This window comes from Armigeres subalbatus, chromosome 3, assembly GCF_024139115.2.
Source record: "Armigeres subalbatus isolate Guangzhou_Male chromosome 3, GZ_Asu_2, whole genome shotgun sequence".
Classification (NCBI taxonomy): domain Eukaryota; kingdom Metazoa; phylum Arthropoda; class Insecta; order Diptera; family Culicidae; genus Armigeres; species Armigeres subalbatus.
The window spans coordinates 262,720,701-262,744,775 of NC_085141.1; the positions used below are offsets into that span (position 1 = coordinate 262,720,701).

At 39.7% G+C, this 24,075-nt stretch overlaps 1 protein-coding gene across 6 annotated transcripts in view; it reads right to left on the reverse strand.

Moving 5' to 3' along the window:
• LOC134223999 (uncharacterized) overlaps positions 1 to 24,075 on the reverse strand; it is a 368,032-nt gene that overhangs the window by 33,283 nt on the left and 310,674 nt on the right. For all 6 annotated transcript variants that reach the window (XM_062703225.1, XM_062703226.1, XM_062703224.1 and 3 more), the window contains 2 exons: positions 9,785 to 9,905; positions 931 to 1,127 (listed from right to left, as the gene is read on the reverse strand). In XM_062703225.1, coding sequence (XP_062559209.1) covers positions 931 to 1,127; positions 9,785 to 9,905 — 318 coding nt within the window. The remainder of the gene's footprint in view (positions 1 to 930; positions 1,128 to 9,784; positions 9,906 to 24,075) is intronic.

Genomic DNA, 24,075 nt, shown 5'->3' on the forward strand with positions numbered 1-24,075 from the left:
TAATAAAATTCGATAAAACATCAACAGATTATCGTAACAAAAATAACAAATTCCAAGCATTATCGTACGAGCACAATTAGTTCTTGGAATTTGTTTTGTGATTTCCTAGATGTGAATTTTAATATAATTTCGAACCGTTTGAAGTTTTCATCACAATTCGTAACCGTTTTTGAGATATTAGGAGTTGAAACATTTTTCGTTTTTGCCCCAATCTTACCCCCTAGGCCCAATGTCACCCCGAACGACGGTGTTCCAAAAAAAGCTATGAAAAATCTTGCAAATGTTTTCAACACTTAAATTGTAGTGGTCGGAGTCCTGCAGCTGCTTCTGGAGGATTTTTTCAACGAATGGCTTATGGACCCCCCGTCGTGTTAAACTGTCCGGCTGAAGACTAGTTACAAACCCAACCTAAATATTGATTAACGAATCAAGGACACGCATAACCGACCGCATACTCAAATTGTCTAACCTATGATGACAAAAACCACCATCCTACAATCCTGACCAACAAAACCTGCACACTCCATCCCGTGTCCAAAGTAGAGAGTTATCATCACTCAGGTCAAAGTACACGGACAGGACAAAACTAGCGCGGATCGTGAAATGCCCTCCGGACTATCTCATTGGACAGCCTAACCAGTTCTTCTTGACTTCCCTAGCTTGGAATATTTATGTAGCGCTTTTGTTTCATTGGACTTGTATGCAACGAATTACTCTCTATTCGGCCACATTAGCCACTTCAGTGGACGCGACTGGGTTCGCCTACACTGGATTGTGTACCACGCTCAGAACGGCGAACGGATCCGGAAAAAATATGTTGGCATGACTTACGGTTTGCAGGTTCGGGCCGACTGACCCTGGTTGTAAGTCTAGATTGTAAACATCACCGTTTCTGAGGATAGCTTTTTAAAGCACTCAAATCAACCTTACCTGTACTCTGAGTTTTTGTGTGGCAACGTGTGAGATCGGTTGTCAGGAAGTTGCTGTTGCTTTTCGAGCTTCGGTTCTTCTCCGGATGTTGTGTCGTAGATGGACTTGAAGTTCCCATTGGTACCCCGTCGGCCGTACTTTTTCAGTGATATTACATAGTCCTCTGGATTGAATACTGGTGGACGCTGGTTCTCTTGCTGAAATGATAACAACATAATTTTATGTTATTTGGATATTTCAATGAATCATTGAATCATATAGATAATGCATTATTTTTATTCGTATAACAGTTTCCTCTATGCTCTGAAGTTTGCTACTGAAAACTACATCAAATTCCTATTCCATAATGAAATACAAACATTCTAATAAATTCATAAAAGATGCAAATAAAACTTCGACATAATATTCTTCACATATTGATATAGAACCATCAAGTTGTCCACAATAATGCTTTTGTGTAACAGAGTATCAAGATCAAGAATTTTAATGTTATGCGAATAAAAATAAATGTCTAGAATAGAAAAACATTGCATATTTCGTTAAACGAAGTAACTTAAATTACGTAAAACCGAATTTGAAGTACCATCAAATTGGACTAACCGAAAACAAAATGGTGGCTCTGCAGAATTTCCAAGCTGATGCATTTTATTCGTTGGGCCAAAAAAGGCCAAAGATCATTTTGCTCCGGGGTGCATTTTACCCCAGTTTCCCCTAAATAAAATTCATTCAATGAGTGCAACTAATGGGGCAGTATATAGGTTCATTACTTGCCGTTTGAGCGGTGCCGAAATTTATGTTTAATAAACTCGATGTAGGGGGAAAGACGGCTTTGGCAGGTTTTGTTCTATTATTGGCAGGGGGGTTTTTTATGACTGACTATGCTCAAATTTGGCCTAAACATTCTTTGTATATCAAAGAAAATTGTGGCCCAAATTTCATAAAATTTGGTCGACAAAAAACCCCCTGCCTATAATAGAACAAAACCTGCCAAAGCCGTCTTTCCCCCTATGTAGAAGTGTTCATTTTTAGTAAACAGCGCACCGCTCAAACGTCATTTTGTTCATTCGGTGCACTTCCTCATAGATTATTATTTAAATTTTTCACGCGTTTGAAAAAAACCGCGCGTACTGAAAATACCCCAACGTGAATTACACATTTCTTTAATAAATTCAAGTCCTCCATCATTATCACATCATCAGATTTAGTGTTGAACTTAATCTAGAATAAAAAAACTAAAGAATAAGAAAAATCCGGAGACGAGCCAGTCTTGGGCTGAAAGTCACCTAAATAAAGATTAAAAATAACCTTGAATTAATCAGATTATAAAAAAACGGGAGTTCGTGTGCACCCGGAGGCACCAAAGAAAAAAATGGGGCCAGAAGGGACAATGCTCGCTTAACTTTTGAAAAGGACCTAAGTAACATTTTTTTCATGAATTAATTTTAACATTGCAATCAACAGAGCAATATGAAAGCTTTGGATTGCAGGACTCAAATTATGTCCATTATGTCATTATATCCAAGGGCTTGACGGCTCTCCCACACTGAGGAAAATGGACGTACGATTTCCAATAAAACGCCTTATGGAAATTTGCCACAAGGAATCGGTATGAATTTCAATATGTTGCCTTATGAATGATGATTTTCATTTTAAAAAAAGTGAAATGTGGCAGACTGGATTCGAACCATGGACGTCGGGGTCGGGAGGCCGGTATGTAGACCACACGCCCATCGACGCTTGGGTATTCGAAGAGGTAACTGCGAATAAGAAGCACTGATGGTGGAGTAATCAGTCGAATATTCTTTAGGCGCCAGTTATGAATTTCGATAGTCCAGTTCACTGAGTGCAAGGCCACTGCGAGTTGTGGGGCATGCCTAGATTGTGATGGAGTATGACAGTGGGCACAGTTGAACAACTATGAAGAGCTGCATGTATCCACAACCAGGCTCCACCAGGGATTGAATCCTAAAGAGAAAGATTAAGTCTCTCACTTATCATCTCTGCATACATATACGATATGTAGCATACCGCGAGAAACTTTTTTCGCAAGCTGTCATGATAGAGAACTGACTCGGGAGGCTATACCCCATGATAAATTTCTTTTAGAAAGCTCCAAATGCGGGTAGCACTGGCTCTGATGATGCATTTTAACTTGTTCTACAGAGCTGTGCAGTAACCAACACGAAATGAGCGAAAACAAAGCGAGAATCACATTTTTTCTGTGGGGGCTGCCTATCCGATTCTGTTTTTTCGTACTTGTATATAAGTTTGATAAATTTGTTATCATGGCTTGTTATGATTCGGAACAGTTTTTGCCTCTCTTTTATCGTTGTTCGTTTTCTATTGAGAGCGAAGACCTCTATCTGGTGATGGTAAAACTGAATTGAAGCACTTAAGGTCACTCCTGACGGAATCCTATTTTTAAAGTTACTCGCGTTTTCAAGGTCACACCATTCGATATGGAAGCAACGCAATTTTCAAAGTACTCGCGTTTTCAAGGGCACACCATTCGATACGGAAGCAACGCACAACTGTCATTTTTATTTTTTCACGCATGCTGCGACGCAGCAAAGCTGAAATGCAGGTCCCACCGCGCAGAATTGTGATTATTTCGATCGATAATAACACTATATTCTTCTTGTGGGCGTCCCACCAACGGAGAGGAAGAAACATTTGAATGCGGGCGTCCCACCAACGCAGAAGAAGAAACGCTTGAATGGGTATTTTTTTAAGTGTATTTTATATATGGTGATTTTTTCGAAGAGGAAGTCCATCCCTTTGAATGCGGACATTCACCATGTAGAATTATCTACAGCTACACGAATCACATTTTTCCACATTTTGACTTTTCATCAAAGTTGACGAGGGGGATCGTAGTGTGCCGAGCGCGGATACAGACGTCAAAATTCGGTGGCTGATAATTTTTATTGCTGTTCGTCCGCGTTTTACAAAAGTTTTGGCTGATGGTGGGTCGGTCTACGCCACCCGAATAGTTAGGTGGTGTAGTGTGTTTCAGAGAAGATAAATGTGGTGTTTTGATCGGTAGTGTTTTTCTTTCAAACATGTGGAAGTGAAGTAGATGCATAAGTATTAGATTGCTAATGTCGTTCCTGTTCGGGTGACTAACATCTAGATCACTTTGATCTGGCAGCCAAAGTACCGGTACTACAAGTGTCAAGCCAATGTTGATGATGAAACAAAACATGTACTACAGCATGATGCATAATAAACGGCCAAGTTAGGCTTGTGGAAGCATATTTTGGGGAAATGATTTTAATGACTACAGCGCCATTAGCGTTCTAGTACTTAAGCTTCTACTGGAAGTGACGACGTCGAAAAAGAAGTAAAAAGATTCAATCCGGTGAGGGCTGCCCATTTCACTTTTATTGTAGAATGTATGAATCTGGAGTGGTTGTTGAATGACGGAGGGGATATTAGCAATTTTTCAAATTCAAAATCTAAACAAAATAATGCAGCGCTCCTATCAAATAGTAATGGACTATGTCTGCTGTGCATGGAAGGTTCGTAAATCGTTCCCCACCTGATCAATTATATTTCTTATATTAATTAATTTTCTCAATTCATATATGAGGAGGCCAAGTTGTTTTCATTTGAACATACACTTAGTTTTTATTTCTGCAGCTCGGCAAAAATCCGCACAGCCGTGCGCCAGCAAAATAAAAAACTGATATTTCAGCAAAAATGGCGTTTGTTAGCTGAATTTCAGCAAAATATTTGCTGATTTTCAGTAATTTTGACAGAAATCTCGGCAAAAAACATGTTTGCTGGGGCACGGCTGTGCGAATCTCGGTAAAAGTTCAACATTTAGCTGAGATCCCGGTAATAAATTAAGTGTGTAATAGTCATATAGTATTATTTTTTTTGCATTTTATTAGCAATCGACTGGAATGTACCGAAAATGAATTCTTCACCAGATTGTCAATACACCAGAATGACAATCCTTCAATTGCACAAAAGGGGAGGAAATGTTGTATGGATTATTTTGATTGTATACATTACATTCATCACATACGTTATACTCATTATTGAAATTAAAATTAATGTACATAGTTGGAAACTAGACGCAGCATATCAAAAATAGTGGCGCACAGCATGAGAGTACAATGAAGGCTGATAATATTAAATGTATAAAATAGAAGACTTCACATTTTAACACTCGCACCAATTTATTGGAGTTAAATTAGTGAATTATCTGATGTTGCAAGATGAATGCAAGCCCACATAAATGGCGACGATTACGGTATACACGATTTATCAGGATCTCATTTTCAAGAATTAATCAAATTGATTAGTGCTGGCATAACTGGGAGTTCCCATAAAGGTAACAAATTCAACATTTCATCTATATTGATCAGTGGCGCCGGGAGTGGGTGGGACAAGTAGGACATGTCCTACGCATGAAAATACCTGGGTAGGACAGTCGAAGCATTATCCTACCCATGATTATGGTAAGAATATACCATATGGATGACTAAAAGATCTAATGCTATCAATACTGTTTCAATTTCTAGATCTGAAAATACGAGAAAGGCAAAAATATCATTGAAACGTTTCAAAGTTAATCAGAGTTTTGAAAACTTATCAGAGGTAAAACTGTATTGAGATTTTCCAAGAAGTCTTGCAGTTTCTGATAGTTTCTGTTCTTCCATAAAATTGTTAAATTTTTTTGGAAGCACGTAATTATTTCTGCTAGTTCAGGATCAGGGATGTCCAGAAAATTTTCAAAATTTATCAGAGTCAAAAGACTGACAAGTGAATTAATCAATAGTTGAATATCTAAACAAGGATATAGCTTAGCCTTACTTAGCTAAGACAAATTGCGTTGCAATCCAAGTGAATAAATGTTGATATTTACTACCTACAGCTCCAGTTAGTTGTGAAATGAAAGAAATGTTAGTGTGTAGTTATTGTTGCTAATAGAGACCGAGAAAACCTCTGCATCCCCACAATATCACGGAAAGGGAATTTCGTTAACTCGGTATGGTAGATGAATAGAAGTATTAATCGATGGTTCACTTAGAAAAGTGATGTGCTCTATGCCACATTATGTAATGTAGTCTTTGCCGGACTTTCTGTCTGGACTAGGAATCATAAATATACCCACGTTTGCATGAAATCTTAGAGGTTAGAAGAAAAAAGGCTGAAATTCGGAGCAACATTATTCTTAAGATTTCTGAAAACCCGTAAGCAGTACTAAACACCCTTAAAGAATCTTGAACGATCAAAAGCTTTACTGGTAGATCGTAGCGATGATTGTGAAGATTTGTAATGGTTCGAATCCCTAGAAGTTAGTGAAATTGTTTGAAACCATCCAATATTTTATAAAATTTACAGGAATCCATAATTACTTCTGAAAATTCGTGAAAATGTTTGGAGACATGCTTTTGCAAATATTCTAAACGCTACAAATGTAATAATTGACTTTATAGTAATAGGGAGTTCATAACTTAGTCGAGGATGTTCGAAAAGAAAATTTTTGGAACAACCTCGAAAAGAAAATGATATCCGATAGGATCTCCGGAAAGTCTCTAAAATTCCATATAAGCATTCTATAGATTTGAAAATCTAGTTTTTGTCCTACCCACATCTGGGAACGTAGTCGCGCCTCTGATATTGATGACATCAGTAATATAGTGGTAGGCTATTTTATTCTCATCTCCTCTTTGAACGGATGTTCAACGCCAAAACATGAATTTAAATCGTCAATAAGTCATACTGTTTTCGTTCTTAATTTGTTATGTTTTGAAAAAAATGTCTCTCCAAATCGATATATTCTCTATCGATTTTAGTTGTCTCTTCTTTAACTCGTCTGATTAGTAAATTTTTATTGAATGAATTATAAAAGTTTGAGTTTTATTAATCAAATGGAAATTAGCAACGCACTCTCAAATTATTCTTCTTCTTCTTATTGGCATGACATCCCCACACTGGGACAGAGCCGCCTCGCAGCTTAGTGTTCATTAAGCACTTCCACAGTTATTAACTGCGAGGTTTCTAAGCCATGTTACCATTTTTGCATTCGTATATCATGAAGCTAGCACGATGATACTTTTATGCCCAGGGAAGTCGAGACAATTTTCAATCCGAGACCGGCACCGGGAATCGAACCCAGCCACCCTCAACATGGTCTTGCTTTGTAGCCGCGCGTCTTACCGCACGGCTAAGGAGGGCACTCTCAAATTATTAGGTAATCAATTATCAATTATTAGGTAATAATCCTCCATGGCAGTCAGCATGATAGAAATATTTTGATGACATTGAGTGACTTGATTTGCTGAAACACGAAATTCGACAAAAAAAATTTAAAACAAAATGCGAGATAGTTTAGTCTTATGGTGTGAAGGAATGCATAGAAGCAATAATTAGGCTATAGTTTCAAGGGTCGTCTACGTAATGGATATTCTATTTGCTGCTGTTTCGCATGTTGCTTTAATTGAAGATTAGTTTAATGAAAAATGTTTGATCTTTCTCGTAAATTGATCTATTCTGATTAATTTATAACAAATCAAGAAAGTGTCGCCGCTAAACTATGAATAAATAACATTGTGATGTTTTCTTATGTGCGGTACGTCATTTCCTGAGTGGGACCACGTAATATTACAATTACAGAAACACCCAGCATACATTTTTCAGGGGCAGATTATGTTAGAATGATCACAAACCAATTTGCATTCCAATACAGTACATAGTTCTTAGCTTTCTGGTGCACCAACGTACAAAGAGATATAACTATATTTACTATTTTTTCTGTACGTGAAAAAAAACTATGTTTTATATTAATTATTTTTCCTCGCGTTCTATGAATATGAAACAATCACGCTTATTAATTATCGCGGAAAGTTAAAAGATAAATTAACAATAGCTCTACCGGAGCGATTGATTGTCTGCCTTTACGTTGGTAGAACAATGACACAACAAAATACGTCGTAACTGAACTTTACTTTGTTTTCGTGTCAACATTAACATGCTAGTTACTTGAATTACATCACTTACCAAAGTGAATCCTGATCTAAGTAATGACACTTCCTCTCCCTAATTACAATACTCCTTCCCGTAACAACCGTAGAGATGCAGACGATTCGTCGGTCTTAAACAACGGTTGTTACAACAACATTCCTTCTCTTCCTTCGATGATCGTAAGGACGTGGCCAGCGCTGTTATTGACCTATTCATAGTTGAGCTTTCGGAACTTGCACATTGAGCATGGAGAGCTAATCCCAAGTCCAATCTTCTGGTTGCCTGTGCAATTCCGCTAGTTCTGGTCAATCACGGAGTACACAGATAAAAATATGTTGTGATTTTAAATGTATTTTCATGCACATATTTGGAGCATGCAAATAAACGTAACATTCAATCGATCTTACTATTTTTTTAAATCGAAATAAATGTAAACGGTGCTTGCTTGTAAAATTCAATCAAATTGAATAGAATATCGAATGTTAATTCGTTTGATGGAATAAGCTGCAATTTTACACGTCGTTGAATTTTCAAAACTATTTGCTGTGTAGCAACTACGAATTGTACGATCATCTCATGCTCATGCTCATGCTCATTTTGACTTTTCATCAAAGTTGACCATGGATGCTCATCTGCGGTATAAACTTTTCTTAGCGCTAAAAGTGTTTCCAATTCGCGGAAGTGTAGTTTTTGGATCACACACAATGGTTTTCATATCTAAATAAAACACATATTCCTTAATCAAATACACATAATGCAAAATACTTAAGTTAACAAAATACTTAAATACTTAAATACTAATTTGCTTTGAGAATAGGTCGTATGTGCAAAGGAGAGTCTTTCTTTGCTTCTTCTCTCTTTCGATTATTACAACACTATACTAGAGTTTACTTCGAATTTTTTGGTGATATTCAAAGACAAACTTTGACTAACGTACTGAAGTGTAAAAGTAGCAAAAAAATTCTTAACTAGCCTATCTTTTAAAGAAAGAGAGCGTGAACAAAGTAAGCCTCTTATTTGCACATACGACCTATTCTCAAAGCAATCTAGACTTTATCTTGACGTATCTGATAATACGCCTGAATGCAGATGACGTTACGTTTTTTCCTCATCGCAGGCCCCATCTTGAATGAATCGCCTGCTTTGAGCGTGCTTACAGCGGCACACTAGGAGTTAACTTTTGGAAATCAGTATGGCGAAAGGCATCTTATGTTTAATATCCCGAAAATAAGCACCTCAATCGAAAAAATATTTGGTAGGTGTAGTAGCAGACACCTTCTTTCATAACTGGTACCAAATATTTTTTCGTGAAAAGTTCCTGCTGTTGAGAAACCACGCGTTAGATGTCTTTCGCCATACAAACTTCAGGTGGTTAACTCATGCTGGCTATTTTTACATATACGTTAGCGCCTGGATACGGCAGCGGCGGGTATGAAACCAACCACCGTATGTGATTCATTGCACATTTAAATTTCCCAAAGGATAGTTCTAAAGTATTTAAAGAGTACCTCAAATTTTCGAAACATAGCAGAACTAGTCATCATCAAAATTCATCTAATCGAAATATTGCTTTCTATCTACACCTCACCGAATCCACGCGGTGATGTAAAAAAAAATCAGTCACATGTTCCAATTCACTACACTTACATTCATAGAATAGTGCGAATGCATGTTCATGATAAATAAAAGTACTGTAATTTAAAAGAAAAATCTTAAGCATTATAACATTCATAGCATTATAACATTTAGTTTTGAAAAAAAAAAAAACTTGTTTTGAAATAATTAGAAGTTGAGAAAATAGAAGTTGATTATTATGGAACAATAAGTTGGCATAATATAGAATAGCACAGACTGAACACTCATGCAAACAAATTACCTTGATGTTAGAATTCCAGCCGAGAGTCATTTCGTTCACATCCGGAGGACCTATCTGTGTGCCTCCGGGAGGACTTTTCCCGGCACTCGGTGCCATCTGGTAGGAGCAGTACGATATGTCACTGAAAAGAAAGTTAAAATAGTAATCACAGATTAGTTTCGCCAAACAACTTTGAAGATTATAATTTCTTTAAACTAGTGATCGAATCGTGTTCATCCCGAGAGTAAATCCGCAAATTTGAATCGATGAGACATTGCAACGTGTATCAATTCAATGAACGGATGTACAAAGAAGGTGGAAAACACGATATGCCTCTTCAGCGTAGATATCAATCATTATTTTGTGGAAAGTTTCCCTTGGGGATACAAAACGTTCGACGTAGTCAGTAATGCGTCATTGGTGCAAATCATAGTGATGAACAGAAATCGAACAATTGTAGATGTCTGCTAATAGGCGATCTAGGTACATCTCAAAACCTTTTCAAAACGTTCAGCATCGTGACTGATTGGTCGCCTAATGACTCACTTTTTGGAATATCGTCGTCGGGAAATATGCTCTATCTTTTGCGCTATTTTATTTTTTTTCGCATCGGTGAAAGTGGTTCAATGTTATTTTTTTTCACAATTCCCAAAAAACTCGTCAGAATCATATATTTATTCTCATGTTTATAAAATCGGTAATTCATATAGCCAAATGACTGTGGAACATGTAATAATGAAAATAATGGGGCCTATCTTCCTAAACTAACATTTGAACTTAATTCTCCGTATGTCCAACAAGTCTGTCTATATTATCACACGCTATTGGATTAGTTTTTATGTTCACGAGCATACTATCTCTGATATTTTTTAAGCCTTTCGTTTATTAATGCTTTGATGCACACGTAAAAAAACAGCAATATCTGGTCATCTCTTGTGGTCGACACTTTTATCTTGAAACGGAAAGGACTGAATTGTTGAGCTACATTCATCCGTGCAAAGTTACGTGGAGTTCATGTGGCACATCCGGAGGTGATTAAAAACAACACTTTCATTCATACCAATGTTTCATTAATGAAGCCATTCAGCGATGCTAAGACGCTGACGGAAAAAACCGCTGTAACCGAATGATGCTATACGTATGTATACACTGTTTTTACTGGTTTATGGCAAATGCAACACAAGATTATTGGAGATGAATAGGAAGGCATCAAAAACCAAAGGAAATGAGCGTGGAAAAAGTGTTATTCCATGACGGACGTGTATAGTCAAACATTAGCGTTTAATGGATTAATTTTCAATTTGAAATGTAAGTTGATTAACTTAGTAAGTGGTAATGTTTTTGTTTTTGTAATAGAGAGGATAAATTATGTTTAATTTTGAATGCTCTCATGAAATGATTTTTATGATTTTATAAAAATATGCATAGCGATGTGTCGTAAACGAACCGTTCGTTATACGTCTGTCACACCATATTCTAACGCTCATACCAAGAGTGTCTTTCACTTCTAACCATTGACGATAAATGCCATCAGGAGATAGACCAAAGAAATTACAAACAATCGATTCCGTCGTCGAGTGCAATGGTACACGATTGTAGTGCTGGCCTCTTCCTTACATGGGCTTTGACTACTTACTTGGTGTAAGTGGGTACAGATGATCCAACGGCGATTAAATTCATGACTTCGAATTATACGTGCGCCTTTCTCGGATACCTGGAAGGGGTCGGCCCATAATGTGCAATGCGCATATATAATCCAGCCGGCGGTGATGAATCGAATTTATGATCATGCTCAAGCTTGGATGTTTATTCTTTCCGTTTTTACTTTGTTTATGCTATGGACACTGTATGAATCGTCAATACGACGGCACGGTGCGATTCTCTTTATTATTGTTGCTCTTTTACAACTTCCCGGAGTGAGTATGTCACAGTTTCCATGTGCTACGGCGAGTGTACTTCTTGGAGAATGAAGTTGAACTAGGGTTTCATTCTTCAAATGCATTTTTGACGCGACAGCGCATGAATATAAAAATTTAATGAAACCGTTATCACTAGGTAATGCTAACCTAAACTCAGAAGCGTTGATAGAGGTGCACTTTACAAATTTATTCACGCAGATGACATTTTAGGGAAATAGGAATAATTCTCGTTTAGATTCAAAAGTGTAACGAAAGAATTATATTTCCATACCAAATCGATTTTTTGGAAAGGCTCGTCTCCGATTGAAGAATTAAGTTGATATCTTTCTATTTGTTTATTTATGTATGTGCGCAAAATAACTCACTCATCTTTTATGCACTTACTTTTGCTGATTTGCTCGCAACAAGTTTTCGGAAAATCGATGTGGAATACTGTTCAACTATGCCCCTTTTTTAAATTGGCCGAAGCAGAGTATGGAATCCGAAGTAAAGGTCAAAATACGGGAAGAGAATAGGAATATAAATAGGAAAAAGGAATAGGAATAGGCATGGGAATAAGAATATGAATGGGAATAGGTACCGATTTGGAATAGGAATATGAATAGAAATAGGAATGGAAACAGGAATAGGAATAGGAATAGAAATATGAATAGGAATGAGAATAGGAATAAAACACGACTAGGAATGAGAATGAGTATGAGAAGTAAAATGCGAATGAAAATGACAATGAGAATGGAAATGATAATAAAGGATAAGAAAAAAATTGTGAATAATAAGAATAAGAATGGGAATGAGAATAAAAATATAAAAACGATGAGAATGAGAACAAGAATGCGAATGAAAAGGATAATGAATATGAGAATGAGAATACGAATGAGAATGATAATTAGAATGGTAATAAGAATAAGAAGACAAATTTTGCATTGGCCTCAACACTTTTCATGTTGATCCTCTAGCTATGCTTTTTTCCTGTGATTATTGTTGAGATGCAAAGAAATTCTCGGCCTCGGACGGGGTTTTCGAGATGTGGTTTAATTAGTCCGATAGTAAGTATTTTAACATTAGCATCGAGCGATTTAGTATGGAGTAATTTTATGGAATTTAATGTTATGAGGAAATCACGGGTACTTATTCAAAAGGACATATGTGATTTTGTAAACAAAGATTCAAACGCCGATTAGTCCAATTTGATGGCACTTCCACGCAAATCAACACCACAAACAGGTAGCCGAATGCTTCCTGTATTTGTCTGTGGTGATAAAAGATATTTTAGTTACTAGATAAAGATTGTCGCTGTCGTCGCTGTCCGGAACATCTTTTGTTGGCGAGGATAGGGGAGCTAAATGTCAAAGAAGGAAAATCCATACGATTTGACAGGTATGTACCACACATGTTTCGGACAGCAGAACAAAGGGAACCGAAGCGACAATCTTTATCTGGTAACTAAAATACGACGTTTGAGTCTTTGTTTATAAAATCACATACGTCCTTTTGAATAAGTACCCGAGAAATTAAAAATAATTAATTTATTTTCAAACTCCTTATTAAATTGGGCTGATTCATTCTTGAACGGGCTGCAAAATGGTGGGTTGACATAAAGGAAGGAGCGCCCAACATAGCTCTGGTCCCCACAAGTTCCTATCTCACGCTTCCACAGGTCGTCCGATGACAAAAGACCGCCAGCTAAGGGTTGTCTACTTAGCTGGTAGTGCAGCATGGGAACTATTGTCCTTCTGACATCAACTAGAGTGAGAAGGTACGCCTCGAGGTACGCTAGTTGGCGGACCGGTTGGCGAGGATTATCGAAGTACTCTTCCCGTCCCGAGCCACAAGTCCCTGGCCTCCTCCTGCGCTGCAAGGCGCTGGGAGTGTGGCTGAAATGGTGGCTCCGGTGACGAACGAAGAGTTACTCGCAGTGGCTAACACCCTTGCGATGAACAAAGCTCCAGGCCCCGATGGAGTTCCAAACAGTGCACTCAAGGCAGCGATCATAGCGAACCCGAACATGTTCAGGCTAGCTATGCAGAGATGCCTGGATGAGTGTCGTTTCCCTTAGAGATGGAAAAGACAGAAGTTGGTACTGCTGCCGAAGGCCGGGAAGCCTCCGGGCGACCCATCGGCGTACAGACCAATTTGCCTAATCGACACGACGGCTCGAAAGGATCACCCTCAACAGGCTCACCCCGTACGCATGGCCTGTCGAGTAACCAATTTGGTTTTCGGAAGGGTAAGTCCACGGTGGGCGCTATCAACTCAGTGCTCAATACTGCAGAGGTAGCGATCCAACGGAAAAGGCGAGGAATTCGATACTGTGCGTTGGTGACACTGGACGTGAAGAACGCATTCAACAGCGCAAGCTGGGATGCCATCGCGCTCTCGTTACACCGGCTTAGCCTGCCGGTGGGACTACCGGATCTTGGAAAGCTACTTCCAGAACCGTGTGCTGCTACACGAGACCGATGCCGGTTAGAAAAGTGTTCCCATTACCGCAGGAGTACTGCAAGGGTCAATCCTGGGCCCGGTACTATGGAATCTGATGTACGACGGGGTTCTGAAGCTAAAGTTCCCTCCTGGCGCGAAGATCGTCGGCTTTGCTGACGATGTAACCCTAGAGGTCTACGGGGAGTCAATCCCCGAAGTAGAGCTAACCGCAGAACACGCGATCAGCACTGTGGCGGACTGGATGAGTGCGAGAGGTCTTGAGCTCGCTCAACATAAGACGGAGGTGGTTATCGTCAGCAACCGTAAGTCGGCACAACATGCAGTTGTTCACGTGGGAGACGTCGCGATCACTTCAAAGCGGAGTCTGAAGATTCTTGGGGTCATCATAGACGACAAGCTTACCGTCGGTAGCCATGTCGAATATGCGTGCAAGAAGGCTTCGACTGCTGTGGCGGAATTATCGAGGATGATGGCCAACAGCTCCAAGGTGTGCGCCAGTAGACGTAGGCTACTGGCAGGCGTTGCCGCATCTATTCTTAGGTACGGCGGCCCGTCCTGGGCAAAAGCACTGGGGGTAACCAGTTACCTGCAGAAACTGGAGAGCACCTACCGCTTGATGTGTCTCAGGGTGATATCGGCCTACCGCACGGTATCGCACGACGCATCCTGCGTGATAGCGAGTATGATGCTAGTCGGGCTGGTCATCCGGGAAGACGAGGAGTGTTTTGAGCTATGTGGCACCAGAGGAGCCCGCGAGCGTACCAGGGTGACTTCGGTTGCCAGATGGCAGCGCGAGTGGGATAACTCCTCGAAAGGTAGGTGGACCCACCGGCTGATTCCTAACATATCAAGCTGGGTGGGGAAACCCCATGGGGAGGTTCACTTCCATCTGACACAGGCCATGGCTGTTTCCGACAGTACCACCACAGGTTTGGGCACGCGGAGGTCCCCGTCTGCCCTGACTGCCCAGGTGTTGACGAAACTGCAGAGCACATACTGTTCATATGTCCTCGTTTCGACGTCGAAAGAAGAGCAATGCTAGACGTTTGCGGCCGGGACACAACTCCGGATAACCTTATCCAGAGGAAGTGTCAAGCGGTGGAGAAGTGGAACGCAGTCTCGACTGTAACCACTCAGATTGCCTGCAGCTTGCAGAGAATCTGGCGCGCCGAGCAGCAATCGACAAGCAGTACTAACTTGTGATTGGTTAGTTAGACGAAAGTGCCGAACGCGGAGAAGTGTGTGAATGGTCTGCCCATGCAGAGGTTATGCGCAGCGAGTGGCAACCGAGATCGTCACCTCGAAGCATGGCAGAAGTGTGAATGAATAGGTGTATGTGTGGACTGCACACGCCGCACTGGGAGTAGCGCAGGAATGTTGGTTCCTATGACTACTAATACCCCGCGGCGTGGCAGAGGAGTGTGGGTGAGCATCCAAGCACATCAAAATCAGTCTCACACGGTACGAAAGGAATGAGCATACAAATCAGTCTCACACGGTATATTTGAGTTGAGCGAGGTGAGTCAGACTTACATGGTATGTCAGAAGTGGGAACCTAAGCGAAATGTCCCACAAGGGATGCCAGAGCGAGTGTTAGGTCGAATGACTAGAGTAGTATGTGTCAGCGCGAACTGAATGAAAGAGGTGAGCAGTCTCACATGGTATGATAAAGGTGGGCATACAAGTCAGTTAGACTCACACGGCATGACAGAGGTGCAACAGAGTATGTAGGGTGTGTTTGAGGGTGCGATAGAGTGAGCACCCAAGTAACTCGCATGGGACGGGTGCCTGTGTGAGCAAGAATGAGCGAGTACGTTTAGTACTGCCATCCCCTAGAAGTAGTACTGGGTGCGTTGCTTCCGTATCGAGTGGTGTGCTCCCGAAAACGCGAGCACTTTGAAACTTGGATTCTGTCAGGAGTGATCCTAAGGTGGTAACGTGACCCCGGTAAGGTAGCTTACTGAAGACTCTCAAATACCACGAAAAATGGAGATAGAAGAAAAAGAGAACGTTATTTTTGGCAACCTACCCGGCAACGAAATAAGAGCTATGATTGGAAACTCGGTACCTGGAATGTCAGGAAATTAACCTGGACAAGTAAGCCTTATGACTCGTGAACTGCAGAAAATTGGAGTGAACGTGGCCGCTATTCAAGAAGTCCGATGGCCTAGTCCTGGGGAACATGAATTCCGAGCCGTGGACCACACGACTAACTCTGCATTCAAATATAACATCTATCACGGCGGCGGCGAAAAAGGAGAGCATGGAGTTGGTTTCGTAGTGATGGGCAAGCAGATGAAGCGAGTCATGCGGTGGAAACCCATTAGCGAACGAATCTGTGTGTTGAGGATACGGGGCAAATTCTTCAATTACAGCCTAATCAACGTTTACGCACCGACAAACGATAAATTCGACGACGTGAAGGACACGTTTTATGAATGTCTTGATAAAGAGAGTGCCCAATGCATGACGTGAAAATTGTTATCGGAGACGCTAACGCTCAGGTCAGTAGAGAGGACCTTTTCCGTCCCATAATCGGTAGGGAGAGTCTTCGCTCCGCTACCAATGACAATGACCTACGGCTAATAAATTTCGCTACTACCAGAAGTCATCAGTAGCACCTACTTTGCACGAAAGAACATCCGAAAGCACACCTGGAGACACCCAAATGGTGAAACTTGCAACCAGATAGACCATGTTCTGGTGGATGGGTGCCATTTCTCGGATGTTATCGATGTGCGGACATTCAGAGGTCCGAACATTGACTCTGATCACTACCTCGTTGTCAGTAAAATTCGATCACGGATGTCAACTGTATCGAACAAAATATCACAGCGAACGATGCGTTACAATATCCAGCGATTGTCGGCGGAAGGAGTATCGGCTGAGTACCGCCAGAATCTGGACGAACGGATAAAGGCAAACAACTTTAGCGACAACATCAACGATTTATGGGAGTCGATCCATGGAGCGGTGAGCACAACAGCACAAGAAGTGGTAGGCACTGCACAGAGGCGATCCAGTACGGGTTGGTTCGATGTGGAGTGTCAGAGAGTGTCAGACGAGAAGAACGTTGCCAGAAGCCGGATGTTGGTGTCGGCGTCGGGTACCCGATCGAATAGAGATAGGTACAAGGAAGCAAGAGCAGCCGAAAAACGAACCCACCGCAGGAAGAAGAAAGAGTATGAAGAACAAGTGATTAGCGAAGCGCAGGAAAAATTATATGCGGAGGTTTTATGAAACTGTCAATGGCGTGCGGAGAAAGACAGCGCCAACTCCCGTCATGTGCAACGACCAAGAAGGAAATTTGCTGACATATAAAATTGAATAGTGGAAGTTACGGTGCATCGGTGAACAGAATAAATATTAACGACGATGGACAAGCTGTGGAGTCACCTACACTAGATGAGGTTGAGGTTGAGGCAGTGAGCGGCTTTATGAAGTTCTGCACCATATTATGTCGAAAATATGGAAAGACGGGGAATTGCCTGCTAGCTGATTGGACGGCCTCAATTGCCCTCTTCTTAAGAAAGGGCACAGAATGGAGTGCGCTAATTACCGAGGAATAACCCTCCTTAATTCGACCTACACAATTATGTCCCGTATTCTGTTCAGCAGAATGAGACCGCTTGAAGAGTTCTTCGTCGGCGAATACCAAGCAGGTTTTCGCGAGGGCCGATCAACGACGGATAAATTCCGGGAGTACAACTTGCAGACACATAATCTGTTTATTGACTTCAAGTTGGCGTACGATTCAGTGAAACGGAATGAATTATGGCAAATTATGCTAGAACATGATTTTCCGGCGAAACTGATACGGCTGATTCGTTTAACGTTGGACGGATCGAAATCAAGTGTAAGGGTTGCGGATGAAATATCGACGTCATTTGTTACCTTAGATGGATCAAAACAAGGTGATGTACTCTCGAATCCACTGTTTAAATAATATAGCGCTCGAAGGAGCGATTAGGAGAGCTGGTGTGCAAATAAGCGATACCATTATCACAAGATCGCTACGCTCCTGGGATTTGCGGACGATTTCATTATTATCGGGATTGATCGCCGTGCCGTGGAAGAGGCTTTTACATTAGTGGTGGTGGTAACGAAATGGTGCTAGATGATGAAAAATTTGAAGTGGTGGATGAATTTGTGTATCTTGGAACATTAGTAACGTGCGATAATCATTAGGCATCACGCGTTCATGATTGATGCGGACGAGCATTGATCTAATTTAATCATAGCATCCTATGCCAGTGAGTGAACAGTGAACACAGTGAGTGAACACATTTTATAAAAAATCAATGAAACAATAGGCCCGCATCAAATGTTACTCTTGACAATTTTTGAAAAACTAAGTATGCAGAGTGGCTTAGAAATACCATATCTTTATATGCCCACAAAGTTTCATTCGATTCTGAGATGATGATGCCAATCGCTGGTCAAGTTGGGGCGAAATTTGTCATATATGCCTTCTCAAATGGAGCTGACGAGAAGGTGTAAAAAAATTATGTTTCTTAAAAGTGAATCTACGTTGAAGCCCCAAGTCTTACAAATTTTGAAAGTTTTTTTTTACAATACCTGTATAGGACTTACATTATTTTTTTAAGAAACTAGCAATTATATATAAATGTCATATTTTTGTAGATTCTTATACAGAATTATAAAAAAATCTGTCTGGCTAGGTGTATGAAAACATGTGATTTTTTTAGACAGAACCTCGACCATGTGGTGTTTACTTTTTTATAAGCATGCTCAGTGAAAACCAGTTGATAGTCTTATTTGTTGTCTTATATTGCATAAGTCAAGCCACACACTGTCAATCATCAATTAGCTTCAGCAACACATGTTGCCTAATTCGATACTCTCCGCCATCAGCAAAACGATTCAAAATCGCTCATGATGCCATTAGTATCACTTAACATGCCATGAAACACTCTGCTCATTGGGGGATGCCAGTCAATTATCCGATTACGAGATAAAGACACGCCATTCGAACTCAATACACTACGGTTTCTGCCGAGAATTGAATTTCCTTTCCATGGGTTTGCCATGTCCCCGTTGACTGAACGTCACCACCGCACTCCGTTGGCATTGTCGCCGGATCAACCTGGCTACTGGAAGAAAACCGCAATCAGTGAAAGCAAATGTAGTAGCTCCTTGCAAAAAGTGCAACAACTTTGAGCGAGGAATATCAGTTTGAAGCGGAGCACTGCTCACATAGCTAAACACACGCGTTCAGGCATATCGGATATGGAATTACACCACACCCGGGCTTTGCTAGGTGTAATGAGGTTTAATTGCAGCATAGTGGTGAGGCTCTCACGAAATTCCTCCCTTGTTTGAGGCACACTAATGCTCGCCTGCGGTTGGATTTATATGTGCCGGGTGTGGGTTACACCATGATCACCAATGAATCTTGACAGTGGCGCCGGGAGTGGGTGGGACACGTAGGACATGTCCTACGCATGAAAATACTTGGGTGGGACACTCGAAGCATTGTCCTACCCATGATTATGACAAGAACTTTAATACTAAATATCAAGTTAAATATTGATACAGTTATTAGATAACAAGAATCTGTAAATTAGTTAAGGAATCTTTCCTTTCACAGTTATTTAGAGGATTTACCTAATATCCAAAATATTTCTGGGTTTTGAAAAGATTTTTCAGTTTCTCGAGATTTTATTATGATTCCAGGACATCCAAAATTGATTCAAGGAGGCCTGAAGGTTTTCACCGCAAGAAGTCTAATTTTTACCGTTTTCTGGTATTTCGTAAATTTTGTTGAAAACTGTAATGGTCCTTGATGAGTCAGAAATATTCTTGAAAGTACATTTTTTGAATTCCTTAAAGTTTCTTGGGAAACCACACAATATAAAATGTACATTTGTTCTCTCTGCATTCACTACGCAAAAGTCCAAAATCGTGAGTGCCACAAATAATGGCATAAATACTCTTTGAGATTCATGAAGATTTCTGAAAATCCTTTACGAGATATGATAATCCTTTAAGGTTTTTGGTCGATTTGAAGTTACTAGTGTGGTCTCTAGCCTTCCGAAATTCCAATGGTTTCCTGAATAATTAGAAAGATAGTGATATCCGCTTGACACCATTAAAAATCTGCATAGAATGTCTTGAATAATTTGAGTATTATACCAGGACATATCTCTTAAAGTGCAAAGGGATTTCTTTAAACCTTAAGATATTTCTTGAAAGTAGCTTGGATTACAGAGTGTTACAGTGAAAACATTTATGAAGTTTTCTCAGCTATGCTATCGCCTACCATTATGAGAATGCAGAAGCTTGATGGACCGTGCTTCTGTGGTACCCGTCGTTTCGATCGAAAAAAAAGCGCGATCCTCCTCAGAATACAGAAGGCAATGGGCGTGCGTGGTTATTTTCTCGTCGAGAAACAAAGAAGATAGAGAATTTAATGTTTGATAGATCATTATTCTGTAGTGCGCATGATTTGATCGAAAGAAGAACGATTCTTCTCATGACGCATAGGCCGTCGGCCGTGCATTGCGCTGAGTAGATTTCGGATCGTGCTATCGCTCATGAACCGAAACACAACAATTAAGTCCGAAATAATGATTTTTTGAACGCTTACCAAGATTATCTTCCAAACTAACCAATTATTCCTTTCCCGTGGCGCATACGGAGATGCAGAGGATTCATTGGTCTCTTGAAACTATGAGTGTTGAACTTATTTTCTTATTCTAATCCTAAACGAACTGTAAGAACGTAACCGGCATCGTTGGTGGTTTTGAATTTATGAAACTCTAAAGCATGTACAGTGAGAATAGTTGATTCTCGGCCAATCATGATTCGACTATGAAGGAGAATATAGCTTTTTTAATAGAATCAAAATTTATACCCAAGTTATTCCTTTCTAATTCGTTTTTCTCCTGTTTGATAAATCTTTTTATTTGTCCTACCCACGTCTCGGAAGGTGACCGCGCCTCTGAATCTTGAGGTATGTCGTCGGTGAGAATTATCGGTGGTTTGCGTAATGTTATGGCGAATGGCGCAATATAATTTCTACGGAGGAAGTGGAAAAATTTAAGATATTCTGAAACGAAAACTTTGTTCCTTCAATTCAGATCCATAGAGGATTTCGTACATCACTACAGTAAAATAACAATAAACAAGCAAATCAGCTTGGAAAACAGTACAATTATCACCATTCACCGAGAATCAAAAACACAGCTCGTTTATTTTTATCCCTTTAATTTCTTTCTGGTTATTCCAAGCAAATTGTATGAAAAACGAAAAAAAATTCAAATCGTTCAAGATACATCATAACATTTTTCCTCATTTCTCATTCAATTTCTCATTCCTAACATTTAGAAGAAAACGATTATGAATGATCGAAAATTGGGTTGTCTTTTCCTGGCTATCGATCAGTTTGAATATATTGGCTTTCGTTAGATATTGTTATTTATGATAGCCACGAATCGGCTATTTTTCTGAATGACCTTAGACTCTTTACCCATTTCCATTAAAGATAATTGATTCAATCAAATGAAACAAGAATGATAACGAGATATAATTGGAAGTAAAATTTAAAACACTTGTGGAATAACAAAAACTGTAGTGAAGGAAAAGTATCCGCAACTTTATGTTAGCAAACCGAGCTTTTTATAATTAGTTTTCTTCACTACTTCCAAGATTGTATTCAACCGACTAGTTTCAAGCAGGTATTCCATCACGTTAAGCCTATCTGTGGAATTATTTACAAGTAATTCAAAGTAACGGATTCGTAATGCTTCAATCGGTCGGAACAAATCACTGGTTTAAGTGTCTAAGATGTGATAAGTGCACCGCAACTGGACGGGGTCATCACTCACTTTCTGAAATCTTTCCCCTCATTCCCTGTTTTGTTGAAAATTTAGGTTTGGCTCTCAATGCCAATCCAGCTGTCTTTCACATTGAGGAAAAATGTTCGTCAGGTAGGTAATGGTTTGCTTGGTTTAATTTAATTACTGAAATTGTTTAGCATGTTCACTGTTCAGTTTGCCCTGGGGAAGAAGCACGTACAATGTACATTAGTGATATTTTTTGTGCACGGTTGGAATCACCCGCCAAGACCCGCAGTGCAAGCAAGTAAAACGAACGGAAACCCATTCGTCATGCGCCAGCGATGTGGTCCAAAAACATACATTTCTTTGTCCCACCTTATTTTGGCGTGAAAAATGATGATGTGAGAACCTGACGGGTCATTACTGCACATATTGAAGAGCTAATGGCAGTCTTCGAGTCTTTGCAGAAAATTTAGAGATACATAAATGTTGGTGTTGATGGTTGACTTCAAACATTGGATTTACAATTTTTTTTTATAACTAAAGAACAATGAAATTGTTTCTTTGTCCAACAGAAAACGTAATTGAAGGCTTTTATCTTTATTCGTCATCAATATTTGGTACACGGAAATGATGCAATTTAGGGGAATCTTCATAATTGTTGCAGAAGATTTTCGATAAAAAGTTGTTAGATATTTGAAAGAAGTTCTGCAAATTGCAAATCGTTAATCACATGGCGGGTTAAACTAAGGCCGATGGAGCACGTGATCCATCCAATTTAATATTTTCCATGGAATTTGCAAAAATCAGGTTTTATCAGATTCTGTTGTTTTCAAACTCACATATCACGTCACGGTTAAGTTGTAATGTAAAAATGTAATTAGCATTCCAATTTTCGTTGGATTTTTTTCAGGAATTCCTTTGAAAGTCGTTTTAGGGTTTTCTCGAAAAAATCCTTTGCACATTTCCTTACCATTTTTTAAAAAATACTTTGACATTTCTTTCACGAATTCTTTAGCAACTTTTCCAGAAAATCTTCTACACCAGCGTAGATAGCCCACCTTCACCAATCTCATACAGCGTATGCGTCAAATCAAAACGATAAAAAGATAATTTTTGCACAATTATTATACATGTTGACTAGATGGACGAATCAGATCTGGTTCATTCGCTTTAAAGGCTACCTTACACCTCGGGAAAATTTTCCGCCGGATTTTGGTCCCCGTGCATTTTAAAAACCCGAAAACATCGCATATGTAAAAATGCATGGGGAAAAATATCGCGAACCAAATTCCCGAGGTGTGAGGCTACCTTTAATGTGCATATCTTGCTAATTTACTCGCTCTTCCAAACACTGAGCCAGTCGTCTCCAAAACAACTTCTGGTCTAATCCGCTGCCCGTACAAATGGCCTTTCATTCTACGTTTTACAACAACCTCTCTAGCTCATGCGCATGTACAAGTGACTCAACTCCGATGCTAGCAAAGCGCTTATCTATGCACGCTACCAGTTCCTGAATGTTTTGGTCCAAAGCTAGTCGTGGGTTGTTTATTGGTGGGTCGCAAAAAACAAATCTTGATTAACAGTTTAGCCCCCATTTTGTTCTAAAAATCTATACCTGCTTTTGGAATTGGATTTAAGTAATGCAGGACTAGAAATTTCAATTTCAGTCATTGATAGCTATGGCGTTGAACTGCATATTCATTGATCCTTATGTCAAGGACTTGGAAGCATAACTTCCAGTACTTTCTCCAGACGAAACAAATGTGTACTGGGTCAAGATTTTTACAAAAATTAAAACCTGTACCGAAGATTATCTTCGAATTCCACGTCAGTACACATAATAAAAATCAATTGTAAAGACATATAGGGCAATTCGTCTATAGTTGAACGCAAGTTATTCAAGTAAATAGGAAAAAAAATTTAGCCGTTAAATATATTTTTGAAATAAAAAATTGACTAGGAAAAATAGTGAATTGGAACCACTTTTATTGAACACAAACATCCTGGTCGAACATCCTGAAAGTTTGGGAACCTCTGCTTTGGACAGATCTTGAAAAAAGATTCTTCTTAAGAATGTCACGAATCTGTGCAATGATTTGTTACGAAATTTTCAATAAAATTCAAAGCAATTTACTGAGCAAGTTGG